Source organism: Rhamphochromis sp. 'chilingali' (genome assembly GCF_963969265.1).
Source record: "Rhamphochromis sp. 'chilingali' genome assembly, chromosome: 4".
Lineage (NCBI taxonomy): Eukaryota > Metazoa > Chordata > Actinopteri > Cichliformes > Cichlidae > Rhamphochromis > Rhamphochromis sp. 'chilingali'.
In genome coordinates, this window is record NC_137948.1 from 25,897,336 (window position 1) to 25,919,089 (window position 21,754).

General features: G+C 39.3%; 1 protein-coding gene across 1 annotated transcript; it reads right to left on the reverse strand.

Moving 5' to 3' along the window:
* Positions 1-1,027: 1,027 nt before the first annotated feature.
* rnf150a (ring finger protein 150a) lies at positions 1,028-20,259 on the reverse strand. The gene is made up of 7 exons (XM_080879431.1): positions 19,519-20,259; positions 11,755-12,005; positions 10,421-10,492; positions 10,214-10,296; positions 10,016-10,112; positions 9,696-9,906; positions 1,028-5,908 (listed from the first exon to the last, which is right to left on the reverse strand). Exons 1-7 carry the CDS (start codon positions 19,970-19,972, stop codon positions 5,775-5,777), a joined length of 1,302 nt encoding a protein of 433 aa, XP_080735557.1. The 5' UTR covers positions 19,973-20,259; the 3' UTR covers positions 1,028-5,774.
* Positions 20,260-21,754: the final 1,495 nt, after the last annotated feature.

Below are 21,754 nucleotides of genomic sequence, written 5' to 3' on the forward strand. Positions count from 1 at the left end.
TCAATTGTGGCCTGTGGAATGTTGGTCCACTCCACTTCAATGGCTGTGCGAGGTTGTTGGATATTCGTGGGAACTGGTACACGCTGTCGTATACGCCGGTCAAGCACATCCCGAACATGCTCAATGGGTGACATGTCCGGTGAGTATGCTGGCCATGCAAGAACTGGGACATTCTCAGCTGCCATCTGCCCTGAACAATGTGAACCATGATTCATCCGTGAAGCGCACACCTCTCCAACGTGCCAGACGCCATCGAATGTGAGCATTTGCCCACACAAGTCTGTTACGGCGACGAGCTGGAGTCAGGTCAAGACCCCGATGAGGACGACGGGCATGCAGTTGAGCGTCCCTGAGACGGTTTCTGACAGTTTGTGCAGAAATTGTTTGGTTGTGCAAACCAATTGTTCCAGCAGCTGTCTGGGTGGCTGGTCTCAGACGATCTTGGAGGTGAACCTGCTGGATGTGGAGGTCCTGGGCTGGTGTGGTTACACGAGGTCTGCGGTTGTGAGGCCGGTTGGATGTGCTGCCATATTCTCTGAAACGCCTGTGGAGACGGCTTATGGTTGAGATATGAACATTCAATGCGCGGGCGACAGATCTGGTTGACATTCCTGCTGTCAGCATGCCAATTGCACGCTCCCTCATTGCTTGTGGCATTTTGCTGTGAGACAAAACTGCACATTCCAGGGTGGCCTTTTGTTGTGGGCAGTCTGAGGTACACCTGTGCACTACTCATGATGTCAGATCAGCATCCTGATGTGGCACACCTGTGAGGTGGGATGGATTATCTCAATATAGCAGATGTGCCCACTACCACACATTTGGACTGATTTGTGACCACTGTTTGGGAGGGATGGTTATATTGTGTATCTGGAATGAATTTTAGGTCTCTACGTCCATCCCATGGGGAATGGGAGCAGTAACAAAGGTGTTGCGTTTATATTTTTGTTGAGTGTATATATATATATATATATATATATATATATATATATATATATATATATATATATATCACTATGTGCTGTCATTGTTTTGTGTGTATAATTTTTTTATTGTACATAAAACAGACAGGTTTGTAAAAGTTAGAAGAAAAAAAAACCCGATTCAAAGTTATCATAACAGACAGTCAAAGACATTCCTACACATGCATCATGTATAGAACAAGAAAGGAACAGAGACACTCGTAATCACACTTACATTGTTTTTAGGTTACAAAATAGAACTGGTCTCATATCTGCTGGGTATATAGTTTACAATATATTGATACCATCCATTTCACATCCACAGAGTAAAGATTTAAAAAAAAAAATACAATGATATACTGTAAGCAACAACTGACTCATCTCCCATTTTCATTACTGTAGCCCTCTGTCTTTAAAGCTGTACCTTAAAAGAAGGCTTCAGTCTTCACCATTCACTGGAGTGTTAAAGTGCAATATAGCAATATAGAAAGGTTAACACAATCAGAAAGAGCCACACAGATCAAAAAGAAATAGCACACCCTGGTTAAGCTACCAGTAATAAAACAATGCTGGATAAGGCTTTATTTTACAAGTCCAATATTTCTTGAGGATTTCTCTTTTTTGAAGAGGAAGGAAAAATGATTTGCAAACAATTATTGGGAAAATAGAGTATTGATGATACGTGATGATTCATTTCAGGTAAGTTCAGAGATAATCGCACTACAAGCAAGCATAAACTAAACTACATATTATTTATATTACATGCATCATTAATGAAACTATTTTTATGTAAAATATGTAAGTTTGTTGTTCAATGTAGTTTGATTTTGATTTTTAAAATGTGGCAGGTGGTGAAAAAAAGAAAATGTCTCTTTAAGGCAGGATAACTGGGTGGGGCGATCGTGGCTCAAGAGTTGGGAGTTCGCCTTGTAATCAGAAGGTTGACGGTTCGAGCCCCGGCTTGGACAGTCTCGATCGTTGTGTCCTTGGGCAAGACACTTCACCCGTTGCCTACTGGTGGTGGTCAGAGGGCCCAGTGGCGCCAGTGTCCGGCAGCCTCGCCTCTGTCAGTGCGCCCCAGGGTGGCTGTGGCTACAATGTAGCTTGCCATCACCAGTGTGTGTGGATGACTGGATGTATAAAGCGCTTTGGGGTCCTTAGGGACTAGTAAAGCGCTATACAAATACAGGCCATTTAACTAGTTTCTATTGACACTAACCACTTTCACATAAAGTTTAAGAAGAGCTTTATATTTTCCCCCAAAATTGTTGCAATTACATTTTTTCTTTCCAGAAAACATGTTGGAAATGATTTAAATAAGTAATAAAGGTAGTGCGTTAAACAATGTTGAAGTTACAGTTACTGTTAGGGACACTGGTGTTGTTTTCTTCATCAGGACACAAACTCTTATTAGATGAAATAAGCTGACATGTCTTCGGTGTTTGAGTTCATTTATTCCCCAGAGAAAGTTGTTAGTAAAATGTTGTAAACAGACAAAACTGAGAGACCTTCATCACGCAGTTTAAGTTGCTCTGTAACAAAAAGGCCTTAAACTGTGGAAAACCTTATTTTTATTTTTTATTTTTGAACTTGGCAACACAACCAAAGCCCAGCCATGTAGCACTGTAAATAAATGCACTTTGCTTTACTTTGTCATTGTACCAACTAAGCAAACAATTAGATGGAAGCCTTAGAGACATGATGATAGAAAAGAAAATCCAAGAGTTTAAAATATCAGAGGGTAAAACAAACAACTTTTGGGTATGCCTTTGTATTGTGCTGTTCGATTTTTAGCCTGAGCTCATGTAGCATGAGGGGATTAACGATCCCAGTAGGGTGAGATTTCAGCTGCTATGTCTCTAGTGAAAATCAGGATCTTTGTTAACCTTCATGTCCTCAACACAAAAGAAATGCAGTCTGTCAGATGATTTAAAACTCTGATTTCATTTTATTATATAAGTGCTTATAAAAATGGAAATTTGTGAAATCTTCCAGTTAAACGAGGAAACTTAAAAACTGTCAAGCTTACACCTGTAGGTATTATATCAAAATGAAAAACTGCAGACACAACCTGAATATTTTAACTTTTACTAGAGTGTAGTGATCATAGCTATCAAATAAAGAATTACAATATAAGCCTCCTAACACCAGTTATTTCTGAAACTTAGATATTTGCACATACAGATATTGACTGACCAAAGCAAGAATGAGTTTGACCATATGCCTTAAATAATAGAGTCAGCTGCAGGAGCTCTTGGAAATGACTAAAGAGAGAACCAGCAGTTAGAGCCCGATGGCTCCAATGACTATATCGGTGGGTTTGTGCTTCTTCAGTGTGCATGGCTGCAGGAATGTAAGAGGAAATGGACCCAAATGAGCTTTAAATTCGGCTAACATTTACGAGACCTTCTTTAAAAAGCAATTAATCTAAAAAAAAAAAAAAAACTAGATGAAAAAACAACAACAACAAAACAATAAATGTAATTGCATTAACAGTCAGCTTCCACTCTGGAGCACATGCTGAGTTAGCTACATTCTTTTCTCAAAAACAGTCTTTTTAGAGTAGTGTTGAATTTGGGATAAGGAAAACAAGTATATTGATAAAATGCTGAAAATAATTATTTCATAATCATAATAATAATTTCATAATTTTGACCACTTGGTGGCAGCAGAATCAAGTAAACAGAACACAATAAACTTCAGTCTTGGTCTTCATCTGATCCCGATAGAATAATTTTTTGTGTCATTTTTTTGGCTCTGGGCAGGTAGTCTAGACTGAGGAGAGATTTTCTGAAAACAAATGATCCTCTGAGAGCAGTGAGAGCAAATCAACTGTAAGACAATGAGCTCAAACCATAGTCTGCATATAAATGATGGACATGACTGCTATGATGTAACCCGCTGGTTTGAGTCCTGTTTTGGAGCCTCGAGCTGGAAGTAAGAAATGGAGGTAAAGGAAACGGAAAGGAGCTGACCGGCAACCCAACGATGCTGCACAATCTCAAGGGATCATTTTCTCATAGACTTTTAAGCATTCAGAATTTCCCTCGCCCCCTGCTGGCCATTAGAAAGAATGCAGGTTTAAGGCACTGTCTTCACTTACACAAATGGGGAGGTTTGTCCATTTTTTATATACAGACTGTGGCTGAAACTCATTGTAAAATTTCAAAACACTGAAGAGTTTAGGGTCTTCACTATAACAGCACATTTGTTAATAATATAAAAGAATCTGTTATAGTTGCTATATTTTTGTACGTTTTCATGGGCTAAAGCACTGAAGCTATGTTTTACCATAAGTTGTCACATGCCTTCTCAATGAAAATATTTAGTTATATTAAATTCAGAACCATTTTTGTACATGTGCTTCCAAACTGTAGTAAGTTAGCTGTCTTATTTTTAACATTTCCAAATGCTGTTAATTTCTTTCCACTTTTTTGCAGATCCATGCTAAAAACCCTGTGGGTACGGTACATCGATGCTGTTTGGCAAAACTAGCCAGTTTAGTGTAAACTCACTCCAAGACTGTAAATGTTTCATGCCAGGACAAAGAAAAAAAAATGCTTGGGGCAGAGAATTCCTTGAATGAACCCGAGCCCTGCCTCCTTTATTATCTAACACAGTCTTTTCAACTGACATAATTTATTGCCCTGATGTTATTTATTAGGGTGGTAATCACGAAAAGATTTAGTGTAGTTCCAGCCTGTCAGCCAAGGCAATTAACTTTAATGACAAATAACAATGGCTAATATGCAAAAGACAAGCTTGGCACAAAGACTTGTTGACGTATTTATATTGGCTGGTTTGTGTAGGCTTGTATAGGGAAGTGTGCACAGTGGGAGAAATTGGTAGTGACAACTGCTATAGCTACAGCTGTGTTTAGCAGCAGTGAGAACATGATCCCTTACTTCACATGTTGTGAAGTTTCAGCAGGCAGCAGTTTCAGCAGGGCAGAGAGTGACATCACTTCAAACTGCTTAGGACAAGCTATGATTGTCAGATGTGAGGACAGAAACATCTAGCTTGTGTTTGCTCATTTGTCTCTCCATGACAGGAATATTTAGTCGGTAAAGTCAAAGTTTTAAAAACTGAGAACCACAAAATAGTAACAAAAACAATTACACTGAGAAATTCTGAAATTACAGCTTGTGTGCCTTCATATTCCAAATTCTTAATGTCATGCGACGACAACAGAGCTAACATTCAAGTCTGAAGCTGAAGAACTGCTGGTGGAAAGTCACACCAACTGTTGGAGAATCAGAAGAAAACCACTCAGGTGCTCTCCTAATGCGCCATGCAGGTGCACGCCATATCAGTACAACTTCTGGATTTGTTGGCAGTGATCTTGTACCAGGAAGTCAAAGAATCCACTCCTATTTTTCTATTGATTAAAGCTGGAAAATGGTGTGCAGAAGGCCTTGCTTTTTCTTCGGCAGCAGGTTTGGTTTGTCTCACTCGGGACAAACAACTGTGAAGGGCTCATACACCTCCAGAGTTACTGTATGTGTAGTTAGGATGGTTTCAGGATGTGAAAAGACTGAATGTACAAACTGTTGGTCACCACATGGTGAGGGGTGTGACTAGCCATCCTGGCATCAGGAAATGAGCGAGCTAAATATCCATAGATGCAGGGATTAATCCGTTTTTTTAGTCAAGTGAAGAAAGAACCAGGTATTTTGTGCTGCTATCACTTGTATTGCTCATTTACATTCATCTTCAGCCAGGTCACTTCATCACTGGATAATCTTGGGGAGCACCCTGATCACCCAGTCCTGCTTTTTTCCTCCTTGTCCTATGAGTTTTGTGCTATTTGTCTCAGCTCTGATTGGCTCTGGACTTGGTGGCATCACATTCCTGCTCAGTGGATAGGTCTAATTCTGACATGCCTACCTCAATGCCCACGATGATTGAAGTGTCTGAATCACTGCTGAGTGGAGGCTGGTGCTCACCTAAAGGGCAAGAGAGCAAGTTGATACATTAACTGACACATCACAGGCAGCTGTGTCTTTAATACTTTTGGCTAATGTCATCGCCACTAAAAAATGTGGTAACTGATTTTTCAACCTTTTTTTTAGAGCCAGCAGAAACATGTTGTGAACACACTAACAAGGCACCTTTGAATGAATATAGAAAAGTTGCAATTCATGAGAAACATTACCATTTAGAGTGGCGCTTTGGGCATCTGTTACATGTAAGGCTTACTTTTACTCGCACTTTTCCAAAGGAGAGTAAAATCTGTGGCTCTTAAGCTGCAGCTAGTTCATTAATTGTGTCAGCTGTTTAGAAGCCAGCGGGAAATGCAAGTTTTAGATTACTCCTTCATTTTTGTCACACTGTTGTCACATTGCTCTGTCTTGGCATCAGACTGCCATCTGTTCAGTAACAACTTTATTCTGCAACTTGACAAGAACCCAAGGGGCTATACGCCGGGCTATAGTCCACCAAATTCTGGTTTAGGTCCGGGGCTTTGCTGGAGGCAGAGTGGGAGGAGGTTAGGTGTGTGCATGAGGACATACACAAATATCCCATAATGCTGTTCCAAATTAAATACAAGGGCAAAATGCATAGTGTGAAGGCTGCGGTTAGTTCACGCCTGACGCATCTCTAATTCTGGAGACAGATTGGCCAGGTTTTAATAACCTGTTGGGGCAGTGTGTGAGGATGTGTTCATGACCTTTATCAACGTCCGATGGTGACTGTGGGGAAGAGTTACAACCCCATGGCAGAGTATGTGGTAGTTAACACAGAACCTTCTTCCAGCCCAAAGTTACTTGCCAGGTGGCAAGGACCCTTTGTGGTAACTCAGAGGGTGGGGGTCCTACGTGAAGTGGTATGGTCAGACAGGGGAGGAACCACACAGATATATCACCTCAACCTCAACCTCAATGCATGGAAAGAAGCTGAAACCGCTTCTCTGGTGAGTCTGGCTACGGAAAGAGATGAATTGGGCCCGGAGGTGCAAAATTCCACCATTTCTGATGGCCATCTCACACAGGCCCAGAGAGCATTTTGAATTTTGAAACGCACCATGGCATGACAGTGCATTCACAGCCCTACAGGTTACCTGAGCATAAGAGACAAATTGTTTAGAAAGAATTGGCTGAAATGCTGAAAATAGAAGTGATAGAAGACTCACACAGCGCCTGCTGTAGCCCCATAGTTCTTGTGTTGAAGAAAGATGGCTCTATACGGTTCTGTGTTGACTACCACAAGGCAAGGTGTCTTAGTCGGATGCCTACCCAATGCCCCGCGCTGATAAGGTCCCTGGACTGGAGAGGCACTGCTCACTTTTTCACAATGCTGGATTTAACCAAGTGCTACTGAGAGATTCCCTTGTCTGCAGAGTCCAAGGGAAAAATGGCCTTCTTCAGTCCGTACGGTTTGTACTGACAAGAGAAGGTGATAGGGGCATGTGATGGGGTGTGATATGTGGCTCAGCTGCATACCTTGGCTCTAACAAGTCTTCTGCATAGCTTGGCTGTAACAAGTGGTTATTGGAGTTTCTTTTGCCTTCCTACCAACTCAAAGGAGTATGGACATTCTCCCATGATGTTTTCACCCAGAGAAGTACCACTCACTAGATATTTCAGTTTACAACTATTTAGCTCACTGGTTTAGCACCCAGACGGTCTTCTGCTACTGCTGTAGTCTATGTGCTCTTCTGCACACCTCACTTGTAATGAGTGGTTATTTGAGTTACTGTTTGCTTTCTGTCAGCAAGGCATTGAGAACTGGCACGCACTGGATATTTTCTCTTTTCAGGCCCATCCTCTGTAAACCCTGGACATTTTTGTGTGGGAAAATCATCAGCAGGTCATCAGTTACTGAAATATTAGCCCATCTCATGCCAACAACTATATAATGATTCCACATTCAAAGTCACTTAAATCCCCTTTCTCCCCCATTCTGATGCTTAGTACAGTAGGCTGTTTTGACCATGTCTATGCATAAGTGCACTAATAACTATAATATACTAATAATTAACTGCATTAATGAACAGTTGGTGTAACCCATAGATGTGTGTGATGTTACCAAAGAGGACTGAGCAACCTTCCTACCACCAACCTTGAAAAAACTGCATGCAAGTGTGCAGAAAACAACTGGTGCTGTCATACAGACAAATGATGCTCTCAAATGTTTTTTTTCCCTTCTCTCCTGCTGAACTGTGGAGAGGGTTTCGAAGCAGAAAACGAAGCTGGAATTTTAAAAGAATAGAATAGCCCTTCATTGTCATTGTACATGTATAATGAAATTGTGGACATGTACAGAGTGTTCCAAAGTATGCTTCAGTGCTTATGTGATGGTTGAATGGCATCCATGTCAGATACACAAATGTGAAAAAGCAGATTACTTTTGCTCAAGCTCTTGTTTCATGTTAAACAGAAACAGGTTTGTTCAACAACTAACAATGTTTTCAGTCTTCATATATGCACGTGAGCAATGCATTAAGACAGAAGTCCAGAAATCAGGGTCTTTTTACCTGCACTAAATGGCTGACTGGAAAGAGTGATAGCTACATTACTAGTCCTGCTAATTACTCAGGGTAAAGAGCAACATGACTGGCACTTCATCACTGCCAAGCCGCTACAGCAGAAATCCTGGCAGATCAGCTTGTTTATCCCGTGCTGACTCCCTGTCAGTGCCATCATCTGTTTGCGCACTGGTGCACGAGCTGCAACATACGATTTATTCGGTCCGATTTACATTCTCATCGCACTCGACTACGATCTGTGCCTCTGGCAAACTGATATACTACCTCTCAATTAACTTGTTATGTGCAAGTAAACTTAAATCAGCAGGTTTACGATACTATGCTTTGCAAGTAGGAAAAATTGTGAAACACTATTGGATTTATTATCATATAAAGAAAGAGTAACAAAACGCATTCTTTGTTTTTTTTGTCAATTTAACAACTGCTTAAAAAAACATGCTGCTACAAAAAAACACTTAAACTCCCCACTCCCTGTTTTGGTAAAATGTAAAATAGTTTGGCTTCAGAGATCATGTTCGGAGAAACACATAAGAGCTTCTGCATGAACTCACACCCATAAACACACGCTGCAAAGTGCTAATAGCTTGCAGCTATTAGGCAACACCACAGCCCTTAGGTGATTATATAAGTTACAGAAATGCAATGAACGAAGATTTTAGGTAGGTTAGTTAGTGACTTTCTTGAGTTTTTCCTCTTGTTTTTATCTTAGACAGGAGGACTGACCTCATGTATATTTAATTTGAAAACAATCAAACATGGATGCATTAAACGTCACAAAGGGCAGGCTGTTGGAAAACAGATTTTCTTAATTGTGTTAAAGTGTGAATTAGCACTGGATTTCCCCAACTCCTCAGCATAATATATGTGCCTGGAGGAAGTACTCAGATATCAGTACTTTCGTATATTACATACACAAAAAAACCCTAAGCCTCTCTAAGATGCTCTTTTTATACTCAATTGTGTAACTGACCTGTTGCCAAATAACCTAATTAATTTTTCCTACAGCCGTTTCTTTTTATCACCACTTACTTTTCCAGCACTTTGTTGCCTCCATCCCAACTTTTTTCACGTGTTGCTGCCATCAAATTCAAAATGAGCTAATATTTTTCTTAAAATATGAGTTTATGGAAATCTTTGCATTGTTTTTATTTACATTTTACACAGAATCCCAACTTTTTCAGAATCAGGTTTGTACTGTCCACCACTATCACAGGCTGCTATAAGTAAAAAATGTCTGTACGTACTGCTGGCAAAGATACGGCTCTCCCCCGCCTGAAGCGCTGACTCTGTCTCAGGATGGAGTGCCGGCAGGTCTATTCCTCTTTCTGCTGGATCCAACACTACCGAGCTCTCGTTAACTGTGATTTCGCTCGCTCCACTAATGGGGTTGGTAGGCGGACCTCCGACAGACATCTCGTAGTCTGGAGGAACCTCATCCGAGCAGTCCGCGCTAAACTGGAACATATCAGAGGCATCCTAATGTCTTTATCACTGCCAAAGCTTTATGTAAGGTTTGATTAGTTACATTATCACTTTATCTGTGTGATAAAGCAAAACAACCCACTGGGATTCCCAGGGCTTTGAGGATGTTCATTTTGCACATGGGACACGTTCGGTGGTCTTGGAGCCACGGGTCTACACAGTGCTTATGGAAGAAATGTCTGACCAAACAAGACAGCAGTGCAAAAAACATATATTACAGTGCATGTGATTTTTTCCCCACAGAAAAAATATATATATGTAAGGTATAAATAAAAGTTACCTGCATGGTAATATCCTTACAACATCATTAGGCTTATAACCTTCAATACAAACTGCACAGTTGTCAAAGTCCGACTCTGTTTCCTTAAACAAGACAGAAAATAAGAGGCCAATAAATTCTTTAAAAATGATCAAATTCATGTCATGTAATTCAAACATAAATAAGAAGACTTTTGTGGCCGTATGTGTACTTTTAGACTTGAGTTACCTTGTCTCCTCTTTTGATAGTGCGTAGCTGAAGTTTACTCATGGCTTTTTTGGCAGCATCTCCCAAACGCCTCTGTATGAAAAAGACAGAGATACAAAAAAAATTACTTTATTAACAACATTTAAATTTAAATATGTATGTATGTATGTATGTATGTATTAAATATATATATATATATATATATATATATATATATATATATATATATATATATATATATATATATATATATATATATATATATATATATATATATATATATATATATATATATATATATATATATATGAATGAACAATTCAGGAATTTAAATTGTCTTTTAAAACAAAGTAGCCTTGGTTAATAGTGTATATTGGCTTGCAATGACAAAAAGCTGATAAAGTTTCATCTTTCTTGATGAAATCAACTAAGATCAACCGTGCTGTTCCTCGTACTATGTGATGCTATCTCGTCAACATGGAACAAAATCACAGCACCTTGTTAAAGGAAGAGTTTGGACCCGCTTTTGAAGGCAACACGGTGTCCAAACCTGTACGAGCAAGGTGTACCCAATAAGGCGGCAGGTGACCATGTGAAAAACACTTGTTGTTACTTGACTTGATTGGTTGTCTGCGTTTGTATAACAATAAAACAGATTCAGAAAATGTTTCAACTAATTATGTTACTGCAAAGAGGCTAGACTAAAGATCTCAAAAGCAACCAGAAGATCTCACCAAGTAAACATCAGACTGAATTTGAAACGTTTTCAAAAGTCTCAGCAATAAAAACGACAGATGTGTGAATAAAGGAGTCATTAGTTAAAGTGTAGATATAGATACACGACACATAGATAAACTCATCCATCTGTTAATGACCCCATTTCCACAATCTGGATTAAAACAAAAACTCGATTCATGGAGTTGTATTATAATAACAGACAGTCGTGCTTGAACTGCTCCACGTCTGTCTCACATTATGAATTGAAAGCAGATTTGTTCATTATTGCAGCTGTACCCTATTTACAACATTAATCAGTATAATTCAAATTGAAAACACAAACAATAGTTGTCACAGCCACGGCCCCTATCATAACAGCCGTGGTGATGGATCGTCATTACAGACGTCACTACAATGTCAGAGCAGCCCATTCATAAAGAGATGGCAAAAAACCCAACAAGAAAGGTATTTGCACAGTTTGATGGTTCACTGGGCTGCCATGCTCGTGTTCAGCCAGGTGTCAGGCTAATTTTGGATCTTTCCTTACGTTCACACTGGAGCAGGGCCATATGGGAAAATCCACCACACGGCTGCAACACTATCCCCGTCAGAAACACATCGGCTGCACACAGACATACCTGGTTGCGATCTCGTGCGTTAGCGTAGCGGAACCTCTGGATGTAGTAGAAGACAAGCCAGGCGAGGGAGATGATCATGAGGACGATGAAGGAGATGGACACAAACACCACGGACGTTCTGCTCACGTACTTCTGCAGGTTGCGGGTTCCTATAGTGATCTGCAACATGATCATGATGTGCTGCTCGAGCAAGGCCACGATTTCACGGCCTTTACGCTCCGGGATCATGATGGCCACAACATCGCCTGTGTCTACACAACACGCAACACAGGAAGTACAAATTGAGACATTCAGGAGATGAATCAGTGCTGCAAGTGAGGAAATAAAATAACTCTTTATCTTGTGCAAAATGTTTACTTTTAAAATATTGATTTATTATTTTCTAACACAAAAATACTTGCTCATAGGGGGTCAAATGACTGTTGGGGTTTTCTCTGTTTTCTTTGTACTATTGTAGGCTCTTTACCTTACGATATAAAGCAGCTTGAGGCAACTGTTGTTGGGAATTCGCTCTATATAAATACAACTGAACTGAAAATTTTTCTTTTGTTTTGTTTTTGTTTTCTTTGTTCTTTTTTTTTTTTTTAAACAAACTTTAAGAAGTTTGAAATTATAGGATTTTATTATTTATCTGGTTGAAATCCATTTTAATATACTTGACTTTGTTTTGAGTACAATTATTATTATTATTATTTTTTTGCTATTTGTATATATTTAAATACAGCGCTTGTGTAGCACTTATTTCATTGCTTAGTAAAATTAATTTAAATATCTAAACAATAAATCATCAAGCGAAAAGGTTTTTTGATCACAATTTTATTTTGTTTGCAAAAAAGTATACTTTTGTTATTATTTAAACTCTTATAACCTAATGCACATAACAAGGTCATAATAAAAAAAAAACGTGATATTTAGAATGATTTATTATATTTACGAAACATACTGACATATATGTAACTTTTTATATGTTGAAAATACACACTTTATACACACTTTTAAGAATCATAGTTTCTAGTTAAATCATTAAGGTGACCTCGGTGGATGGAAGCCAGATATAATGGATTGTTAACATGACCTCACTCTACACCCCTACAAAGCTTTTTTTAGAATTCATTCAAAGCTGTTCGAGCTATCATGAGAGTGATGACACACGCACGCAAACACCACCAAAATGTAACCTCCTTGGTGGAGGTAGTGATGGCTATTCACAGGGCAAACAACAAATATTTCCTTTTATACAAAAAAAACTGGAGTTAGGCAAAACAGTATGCACCGATAAATCCAATAAAAAGGAAAAACAAAAGCAGATATTTGCATACAGCACTACTTTATATTTTACAGAGCAAATTGCCACACATCCAACCACAACCCGAGCATTTAAAAACGGTGCTTCAGAGCAGAGGAGGTGCTAAAACTCTGCCGACTCAGACTGGTGTGTGCTACATTAAAGAGGAATCTTGAGCAGGCTGCTGGGAGCTTAGACAGGACAGATGAACTAAAGCCTCACTCTCGGTGTCGGAGGCTTCCTGCCAGCAACCATCTGTTGATTTGCTTGTTGTGCACAATGAAGGATTATGTAATACAGACGCTCTGAGCATCTCTCATTAAGGGAGAGACTTTAAATTGTACTTTGAGCTGCTTTTTTTCTACAGTTTTCTTCTGTCTTTAAACAACTTGCTATTCTTGTAAAACACTTACACGATTTTTATATACGAGAATGCAGTGATGCAGTGATTTGTGAAAAACTCCCAGGGAGAAAGGATATATTTACATTGTCTGATTTTTATGGGTTTTAGTATCAGATGACATTGTGCTTTGTATAAGCCTCTTAACGCAACTACAATTAGAGTAATTAGCGGGGTGGCTGCTCAGCAGTGGTCGAGCGGCTCGTCCTGTTCACATGATCCACGACCAAGATACTGAACAACAGAGTTTGAGTGTGTGCGTGTTAGTAAAAAGGCATAGATCAAAATTGCTGTATGAATGTGCACATGATTGGGTGGATGAGCTTGTAGTGGGAAGAGGTTTAGGTAACCACCCTGAGTATAAAGGTCCTACATAAGTACCAGTCCATTTATAATTTTGAAGGCATGGAACATATTTATAAACTGGAAACTCATATGCCGTAACATTGCTACATCATTCATCATTCTTAAGTACTTGTACTGAGTTGTACAGGGAATTACATTACATTTTAAACTTGTTGTAATGAACCATTTATGATTTTAATTACTACTTTAAGTCACAATTTTCTCATCTGAATCATGTTACGTTGAATTTTGTGACATTGGGCCACTTTTGAACAGCCACTTAAAACAAACCTGCGCATGTGTTTGGATTGCAGGAGGAAGCCGGAGTACCCACAGATAACCCACACAGGCACAGGAAGCACATGCAAGACCCTGCCGCCCGGCCTTCTGAATGATCAATATTAAATACTACATAAAAAATATTTAGTTAATTCCAGACTTAAAAGCAATCTTTTATAGAGTCTGAAATGGGGACATTTGTATCTGTTCTGAAAATGCAGCATTAATCTGCCCTGTGTGATGAGGAAATGACACATCGGACAAAGTGACTGTAGAACTCAGTTTCTAGGGACACGCTCCCCATGGTGGGTCACACCTTGTATCTGTCACTAGAGAGAGTGGCTTTATTCACACTGCCATCCCAACAAGCATCTCAAATACACAGAGTACTGTTTAAATATCACAAATGCTATGAATCCATCACAAAGATAGCATGAGAGTAATAATAATAATTCCCAGTCAACAGCTTCTATATTTTACACGACAAAGGATTAAAAAGCCACAGTTTTAGTGATTTATGTCAGGATCAGCAAAGTGAGTTTCAAGCCAAGAAGCTTATAAAAGCAAAAATACAGGAAAAGTTTTTTTTTTTTAAATTTATCAGGATTTAAAGTGCATTGAAAGAACTGGGCATTATATTCATCATCCAACTGGCAGTGTTTTCAATATTAGCACAAACACAAACATTAGATAGCAGCTTTCTCATAATGAGCTTATTCGTGCTGGAGTTTCTAAAGCAAACAATACTTTAAAAAAATGAGAGAGAAAACAAAAGCTTTTATTTGGACTGAAAACAGATGGTAATATCCGGCTGCACACAAGGTTATGTTCAGACTGTAAAGGCCAATTGCTGTCACACTTCTTTATCTCAGTCTCTCCCTATGAGTCTTCTCACGCTCATAAAAGTTTCACATAGGATGAAGACAGTTTTAAAGTTTTTAAACAGGTGTTTGAACTAAGCTTTACTTCCCCAATAATGTAAGGTAATTCTCTCTACCTGATAACATACGTAATGCTTCCTGTTTTTACACCTATTTTTCAATCTGTAACCTTAGAGACACATGCTCCCGGCCTGCGGATTTATGGTTTTACTAAGCATGACCATATGGTAGAGGGGAAAAGTCACTGTGATATAACATTTGCCTTTGCAAACACAAGATAAAACTGCACCACGTCTTGTTAAACGGTAAACAACTTGAAACATAAAACTGCCCAAATCTGTAGACCTTTAAACAACCGTGTACGGGCAGTATAATCTTAATAGCTAACAGAAACGAGAAAAGGCATAACAGGGCAAGTAAGGTTTCCCTAAGCCTCGACACTTATCTCCTTCTTCTGCTCACAGTGACGCAGTGAGAGCAGATAAAAATAGCTGCTTCTAAAAACAGGAGGGCAATGTCGGAGACTGAGGCTGAACTAGTGAAAGATCTGTGTCTTTCAGACCCACTTAGCCAAAATGTGGAAGCAAAGAGTGGATTAATACTGAATGGGGTTAATTTAGTTGGCACCAGCCTGTCCGGGCTGTGTGGTTAATGTCTTTAAAAGGATCTAGGCCTCCTGTAGACATCGCTGAGGCACTGATTACTATAGATTTACATCTTTATTAACAGCAGTGGACTGAAGGAAAACTAGCTGTGACACAAAGCAGATGCTGTGGCTTTGACAGAAAACAGCAGTTCCATTAAACATATTTAAGCCACATTTTCAAACACACACAGAGACAAAAAGAGTAAAATGACAAAATTATGTCATTTTGATGTGACAGCATATGGTAGCCCTCTGTCATAGTAACGCAACACATTTGCCAGCTTGGGAGTGTTTCAGCAGCTAAGCTGCCAGAGCAGTGATGGCAAGATCTGACATGAGAGCACAGACTGTGAAGACTGAATCTGAATCAGCTATCAAAACTCACATTCTGCCTGTGGATGACGGCTTCTGAGCAGGGTATTGTGTTTTGCAACCATAATATATGTGGTCCCACTCTCTTAATCCCACTAGATAACTGGAAAAAGACTAGTTTGAAGCTCAAACCTATGTAACTCTGCACATATGAACCTGTGAGATAATGAATGTTGGACATCTCGGAACGACTAGTTAGTTTTTTTGTTTTTTTTTCATATGTGCCATGATCTGAATGGTTGGAAACAACAGTAATAATTTTCCAGAAGTGAGAAATCCTCGTTTACATAATGAATAAGTTAATTTCTACATGGGTTATTCAGAAACCTAAATTATCTCTTTAAAGTTGAACAAAGCATTTAGACAAATCAGGCTTGAGAAGAAAGACTTAAACTGGATAATGCCATGCCGAGTTTCTGCCTCTAGCAGCTGTGGATTTTACAGCCCAGCTGTGTTGGCTCTGGTCTGCCCTTCTTTCTCTGGCAGCAGCTTCATTATCCATTCTACATATTAGGACCTGTGTCTTTGCCACAGCCCTCTCCATTACCTTCCTTCCTCTCTACCAGCTTTATCGCTGTACCTCTCCTTGTTGCCTTTTCTTTTCTCTTAAATATGCCTTAGTTTATATTTATGTCATGGTTGGAAGCAGGGCAAGAGTTAAAAATAGATTGGTGCCTTTTATCTGATGCTCCAGGTAAACCAGGTCTGCACACTGGAGTCTTTGTGAGAAACAGAGGAGGAGCAGAGGAAGTTTAATGGTCATATACCATCAACACACAGGCTGACTGAAAAAAAGTAAAACCTTAAAACTTTGCTGTGGGAAAAAAAAGTCACATCTATGAAGCAGCAGTAGTCCAATGTTGGTATCCAATGAGTTCTGGGTCCACTGTTTGGTAGGAGACTGATGGTGGTGGTTGGAGTGAACCAAAGCAGTAAAAAAGAAGAAAAAAAAAGTACAGAAATAAAAAAGGAAAAACATTTTTTAAGGAGATGAAAGAGATCTGAGAGTTAATAACAGTCTTGTGGCACTAGCAGCAGTTTTGAAATTACATATTAATATAGATATAATATTAATTCACACAGCTTTATCTCTATGCTCCTCTAGTCCATCCAGACCAGGGTCCTACATCATACCTGGTACGACATAGTATGAGTCACACAACATGTGTGACAAAAGGAAACAAAACACTCACAGATAAATTTCCTGTCCTCTGCTGTTTTAAATGTTCATTATCAGTGATTTGTAGGTTCATTTACAAAACTTAAAAATAAAATGACATGAGTAAGTCACAGGATGAGACATACAAGTCTCATGAAACTTACACCAACATGGCCTACAAGTAGTTTTTATACATCTCCTTTCTGTGTGGACTGATCAGTGTTTGTGACTATGATTTGCATTTTTAGTTTGAACATCTGTTTCTGTACAGATCCTTTTGTCAAACAGCCTTCAGGCACCATGTTGTCATCTGCAACAGCCAAAGATTTAAGAACTGCAATGTGAGAGGAATAGCAGGAATTTTCCCTTTGACTTACATTACTGATTTTTAGGGATTGTGGGTAAAACTAAAGATCTACGATTCTCTTTCAATGTGACTTTGAGGGGTAGATTAAAAAAATAAACAAAAAACAAACACTACAATTGTTCTACAAAGCTGTTAGCATGTAAATTATTCTGCATGGGGTGCTATTTAAACAACCCTGTTTGTCCAATTACCATTAATCAACACAGCGCTTCTGGCAAAACAACGAGGAAAGGCCTGACTCTAAGAACACAAAGTGTTGTTTTCATGAGATTTTTACACGGATTATGTCATCAAAATGTGATGGGTGTGTTATTTGATCATTTTGCATTTACTCGCTTTAGTCTTTAAGTGCTTGCTTTGCATGTACTGACTGCGTTACCAGTCAAAAGATTGGTTTGCTGTTCTTTAGTGTCACACTGAGGAGCGATTGTCAGACTATCCTTGTCTTACACTTTCTGAGAGTCTAGAGGCTCTTGTCTTATTTGATTAAATGCAAATACCTTACAAAGTGGGGACTCTCCATTCAATAACAAACTGGTTTGACTGGTTTCAACATTGAATAGCCATGGCTAACTTAAAACTCGGTTTATACACGTATAATAAAGAAAGTTGTACTCATCTTCTTCTTCTGTGACGGTAAAAACAAACCCAAACCAACATAGCTGGGATGCTGTGTAAAATGTAAATATAAATGATTTGAAAATCTAACAAAACCATGTTTCAACCAGAACAGAACTTAAAAATAATGTAACATTTTAAAACCTGTTATTTCATGAATAACTTGAAGACTTTTTGAATATACAGGACATAAGATCATCAAATTATTCTCAAACTCAAAATCAATGGATGCGCGTGATCTTTGGGTCCTCGGGCGGCAAGGCATCACAAACAGGCATGATTCTACTCTAGAAATCATTATGGGCTCAGAAACCCTTCCAGGAATCATCATTATTATCTGTGCACACCGTTCACTGTGCCATCTGCAAACACAAGTTAAACAACCTCTGTCATAGAAAGAAGCCATGCGTGAACATGATCCAGGAACACCGCCGTCTTCTGTGGACCAAAGATCATTAAAAATGAACTGAGGCCAAGTGAAAAAACTGTTCTGTGGTCAGATGAATTGAAATTTGAAATTATTCTAGGAAAACATGAATGCCCCATCCTCTGGACTAAAGAGAAGAGTGCTTCTTCAGAACAGCAGGTGAAGCCCACTCAAAGTCATCCTTTACACAGATGGGCTTATTTTTTCTTTTCCACAGTATTTCTTATTTATTTACAAAAAATGTGGGGAATAACTTTCAGCATATGTAAGGACATTAACCTTATTTAAAATACTGTTTTTATAGCTTTACTCCATCATCATCTGCACTGGAAGCTGATTATTGTGTTTTATTTCGTAGCTAGAATTTGTGCTTTGAGGTAACCAAACAAGATTTATCTGAGGAATAAAGTGTCAAACAACGAGAAGAAGCAGAAGTTCAAATGGACAATCTGTGACCATTGTTCTCAAGCTCTTTGTGGCATGCAGCACTTTGGAAGCTGGAAAAGTTTCCCCTACACTTCCCACCATGTTTTTAATCAGCAGTTGACAATAAAAAAAAACAGCAGACTCTATGCCACACAGTTTGAAACCCACCCTCATTTATGTATGCTTCTGTGGAGTAATAAACAAGTATAGCTCAGGAATAAAACATACAGTATATATATTTATCCCAACCTAATACTATTCCACTAATAACACATCTGGCAAATATATGGCCATATCTGATCGAGGAGCTCCTCGGGTGTAACACACTGATAACACATTAGGCTTGATGTGATTGCAGTGAAGCAGAAGAGCTCGCAGGCTTCACTGCAGGGATGAAAGCCACTGATCTTGGATGGAGACTTAATAAGCTGAAGATTAGTTGCATGTGGGCTTTCAGGGCTCAGTAACACAGCCGGGACTATTTTGTAGTAGATTATCTGTTCTGCCTGAAGGAGTCTGGGACAGTGTTAGGGAAAAGAGTTGGCATGCTGTCTCTTACCTGAGTGGGACATTGTTATGGTGTCATTGGCGCTAGTGGAGCCCACGTTGTATATGACAACTGCAGAGGCGTTGTGGTTTGCGACATTACGGATTTTCTCCCGGTAAGTGCAATTCCCCGTAGCTACCAACGCCACCCAAGGGGTGTTTGGAGGGGCAGGAGGGAACCTGATGTTTGGGTCGCACCCCTGTCTGTCCTGCAGGAGGGCCGGCACCAGGACCAGACCTCTAGCTTCTTTCTTAGGGGAGTGCTCGCCATACCGACCGCACTCGGTTTTCTCCGTCCTCACCTGCGACGTGACGGGGTCCAGGTAGGTGATGTTAACGAAAGCTGTGTACCACTCCTCCTTCTCTGCAACCGTGAAGTCCAGGCACAGCAAGTGGACGAAGCAAAACGACACCAGCCACGTCGAGAGAGCCAGACTGCGGCAAGCTCGGATGAGGGACGGTGCCATTGTGCGGCGGCTGCTGCTCTTTTTTGGGAGGGAGGATGGATGGCGAGCTCCGTGTGTCCTCCTCCACCTCCTCCTCAACGCAGAGCTCGCATCAAACCCTCTTTTAGATGCTTCAGAAATGTATCAGACCCACATAACGACCAGGATGCCAGGCAGCAGCCCGAACAGGCCAAGTGTGAAAAGAGTTTGTCCACGGTACACCACCACCTGCAGGAGAAGGCGACTCTGTGTTGTTGTTCCCCGTCAGCTGTTTTCCTTCCTCGCCCAGGACTGGCTCGCTGCTCATCAGCACGTGCCCTGGGCGTGGACAAGATGCCGCTGACCGACCACGACGTCATGTGATGAATCTACAACTGTTAGAAATCACTGCAGGATATTATAGGGTCATCCTTCCATTGGAGAGCAATTTAGGCTTTAAAGATAGCAGCATAAATAAATAAAAACAATCGAGCTTCTAGGTTATATTTTCTTTTATATATTTAAGAAAAACAACAAAAATAAAATCCATCAAAAAAATGTGTAGATTTTTGTAATGCTTTATTTGTGCTATGCTTGAGACAGCCCATTTACCAATGCTTGGGAACCTAATAAAAAAGTAGATCTTAAATATCTAATATTGCACTGTGGGCTCTTTTTCACAGCCTGTCTTTTGTCCATTTTCTCTCACCTCACACCCAAACAGATCCCCGAGCCTCGTTCTGCCTAAGGTTTCTTCCTGTTAAAAGGGAGTTTTCTCTTCCCACTGTCACCAAATGCTTGCTTGTTGGGGGTTCTCTGTATTATTGTAGGATCTTTTAACTTACAGTATGAAGTGCCTTGAGGGGAGTTATGTTATGTTAATTTAATTAATTATTGCCCAACTTTGTAATATTTATTTTCCAATCCTTGCTCAAACAGATAATTCAAACTATTACAAATGGAATAGATCAAATCTTTGTGAGCTAAGAAAAACACTTATGAATGTTTTATTTAAAATGACCTGGTAACAGGGTTAGAATTGGAGTAACACGTAATTAATTAGAGTAATTACAGTAATAAATTACATTTATTTGTGGATTATGATGTAAATTTGACAAAGAAAATCCCAGGACCAAATATTTTGTATGTTTGTGTTTCAAAACATGTTTGTATTATTTGTTTTACATGTATGGTAACATGGTTGCAAATCACTGCTAATATGTGTTAAAAGTGTTTTGTCTGAAAAAGGTGCAGTTGTTGAATGTAATGTACTGTGAAAGTCAAGGATAAATGTAGTTATATAAAGAAAGGAAGGAAACTTTGGTGGGGGGGTTTGTTTGTTTGTTTGTTTGTTTGTTTGTTTGTTTGTTTTGGTAATATGGGGCAGCCCCTGATGTATTCGTTGGGGTTTGGCTGATAAAAGTGCTTAGGTATAGATAAAAGCAATGTATGAATGTGTGTGTGTGATTGGGAGAGTGAGACTTGCAGCAGAAAATGCTTTAATGCTCAAAATCTACCAGTCCATGATATGGGCAACAGGGATGTGTTGGTTAGAGTGACACACCAAATCTAGTCAGAAAAGACAGAAAGAAAATACAAAATATGTCAAAGACGACTAACTTTTGGTGTTAAAACATGATCCAATCATCTCACTTCTTCTTTGACATATTGTCTCATTGTTGTTCTAAGCTACATAGGTTTCAATAACAAGGTTGCACATTTGTTGCAGTGCATAATTACTATGTTGATATTAACTAAATGACTTCACAATTACAAAAAACGTGTCAGCAAAATCAAAACATCAAAAAGTGGATTTAAAGGTAA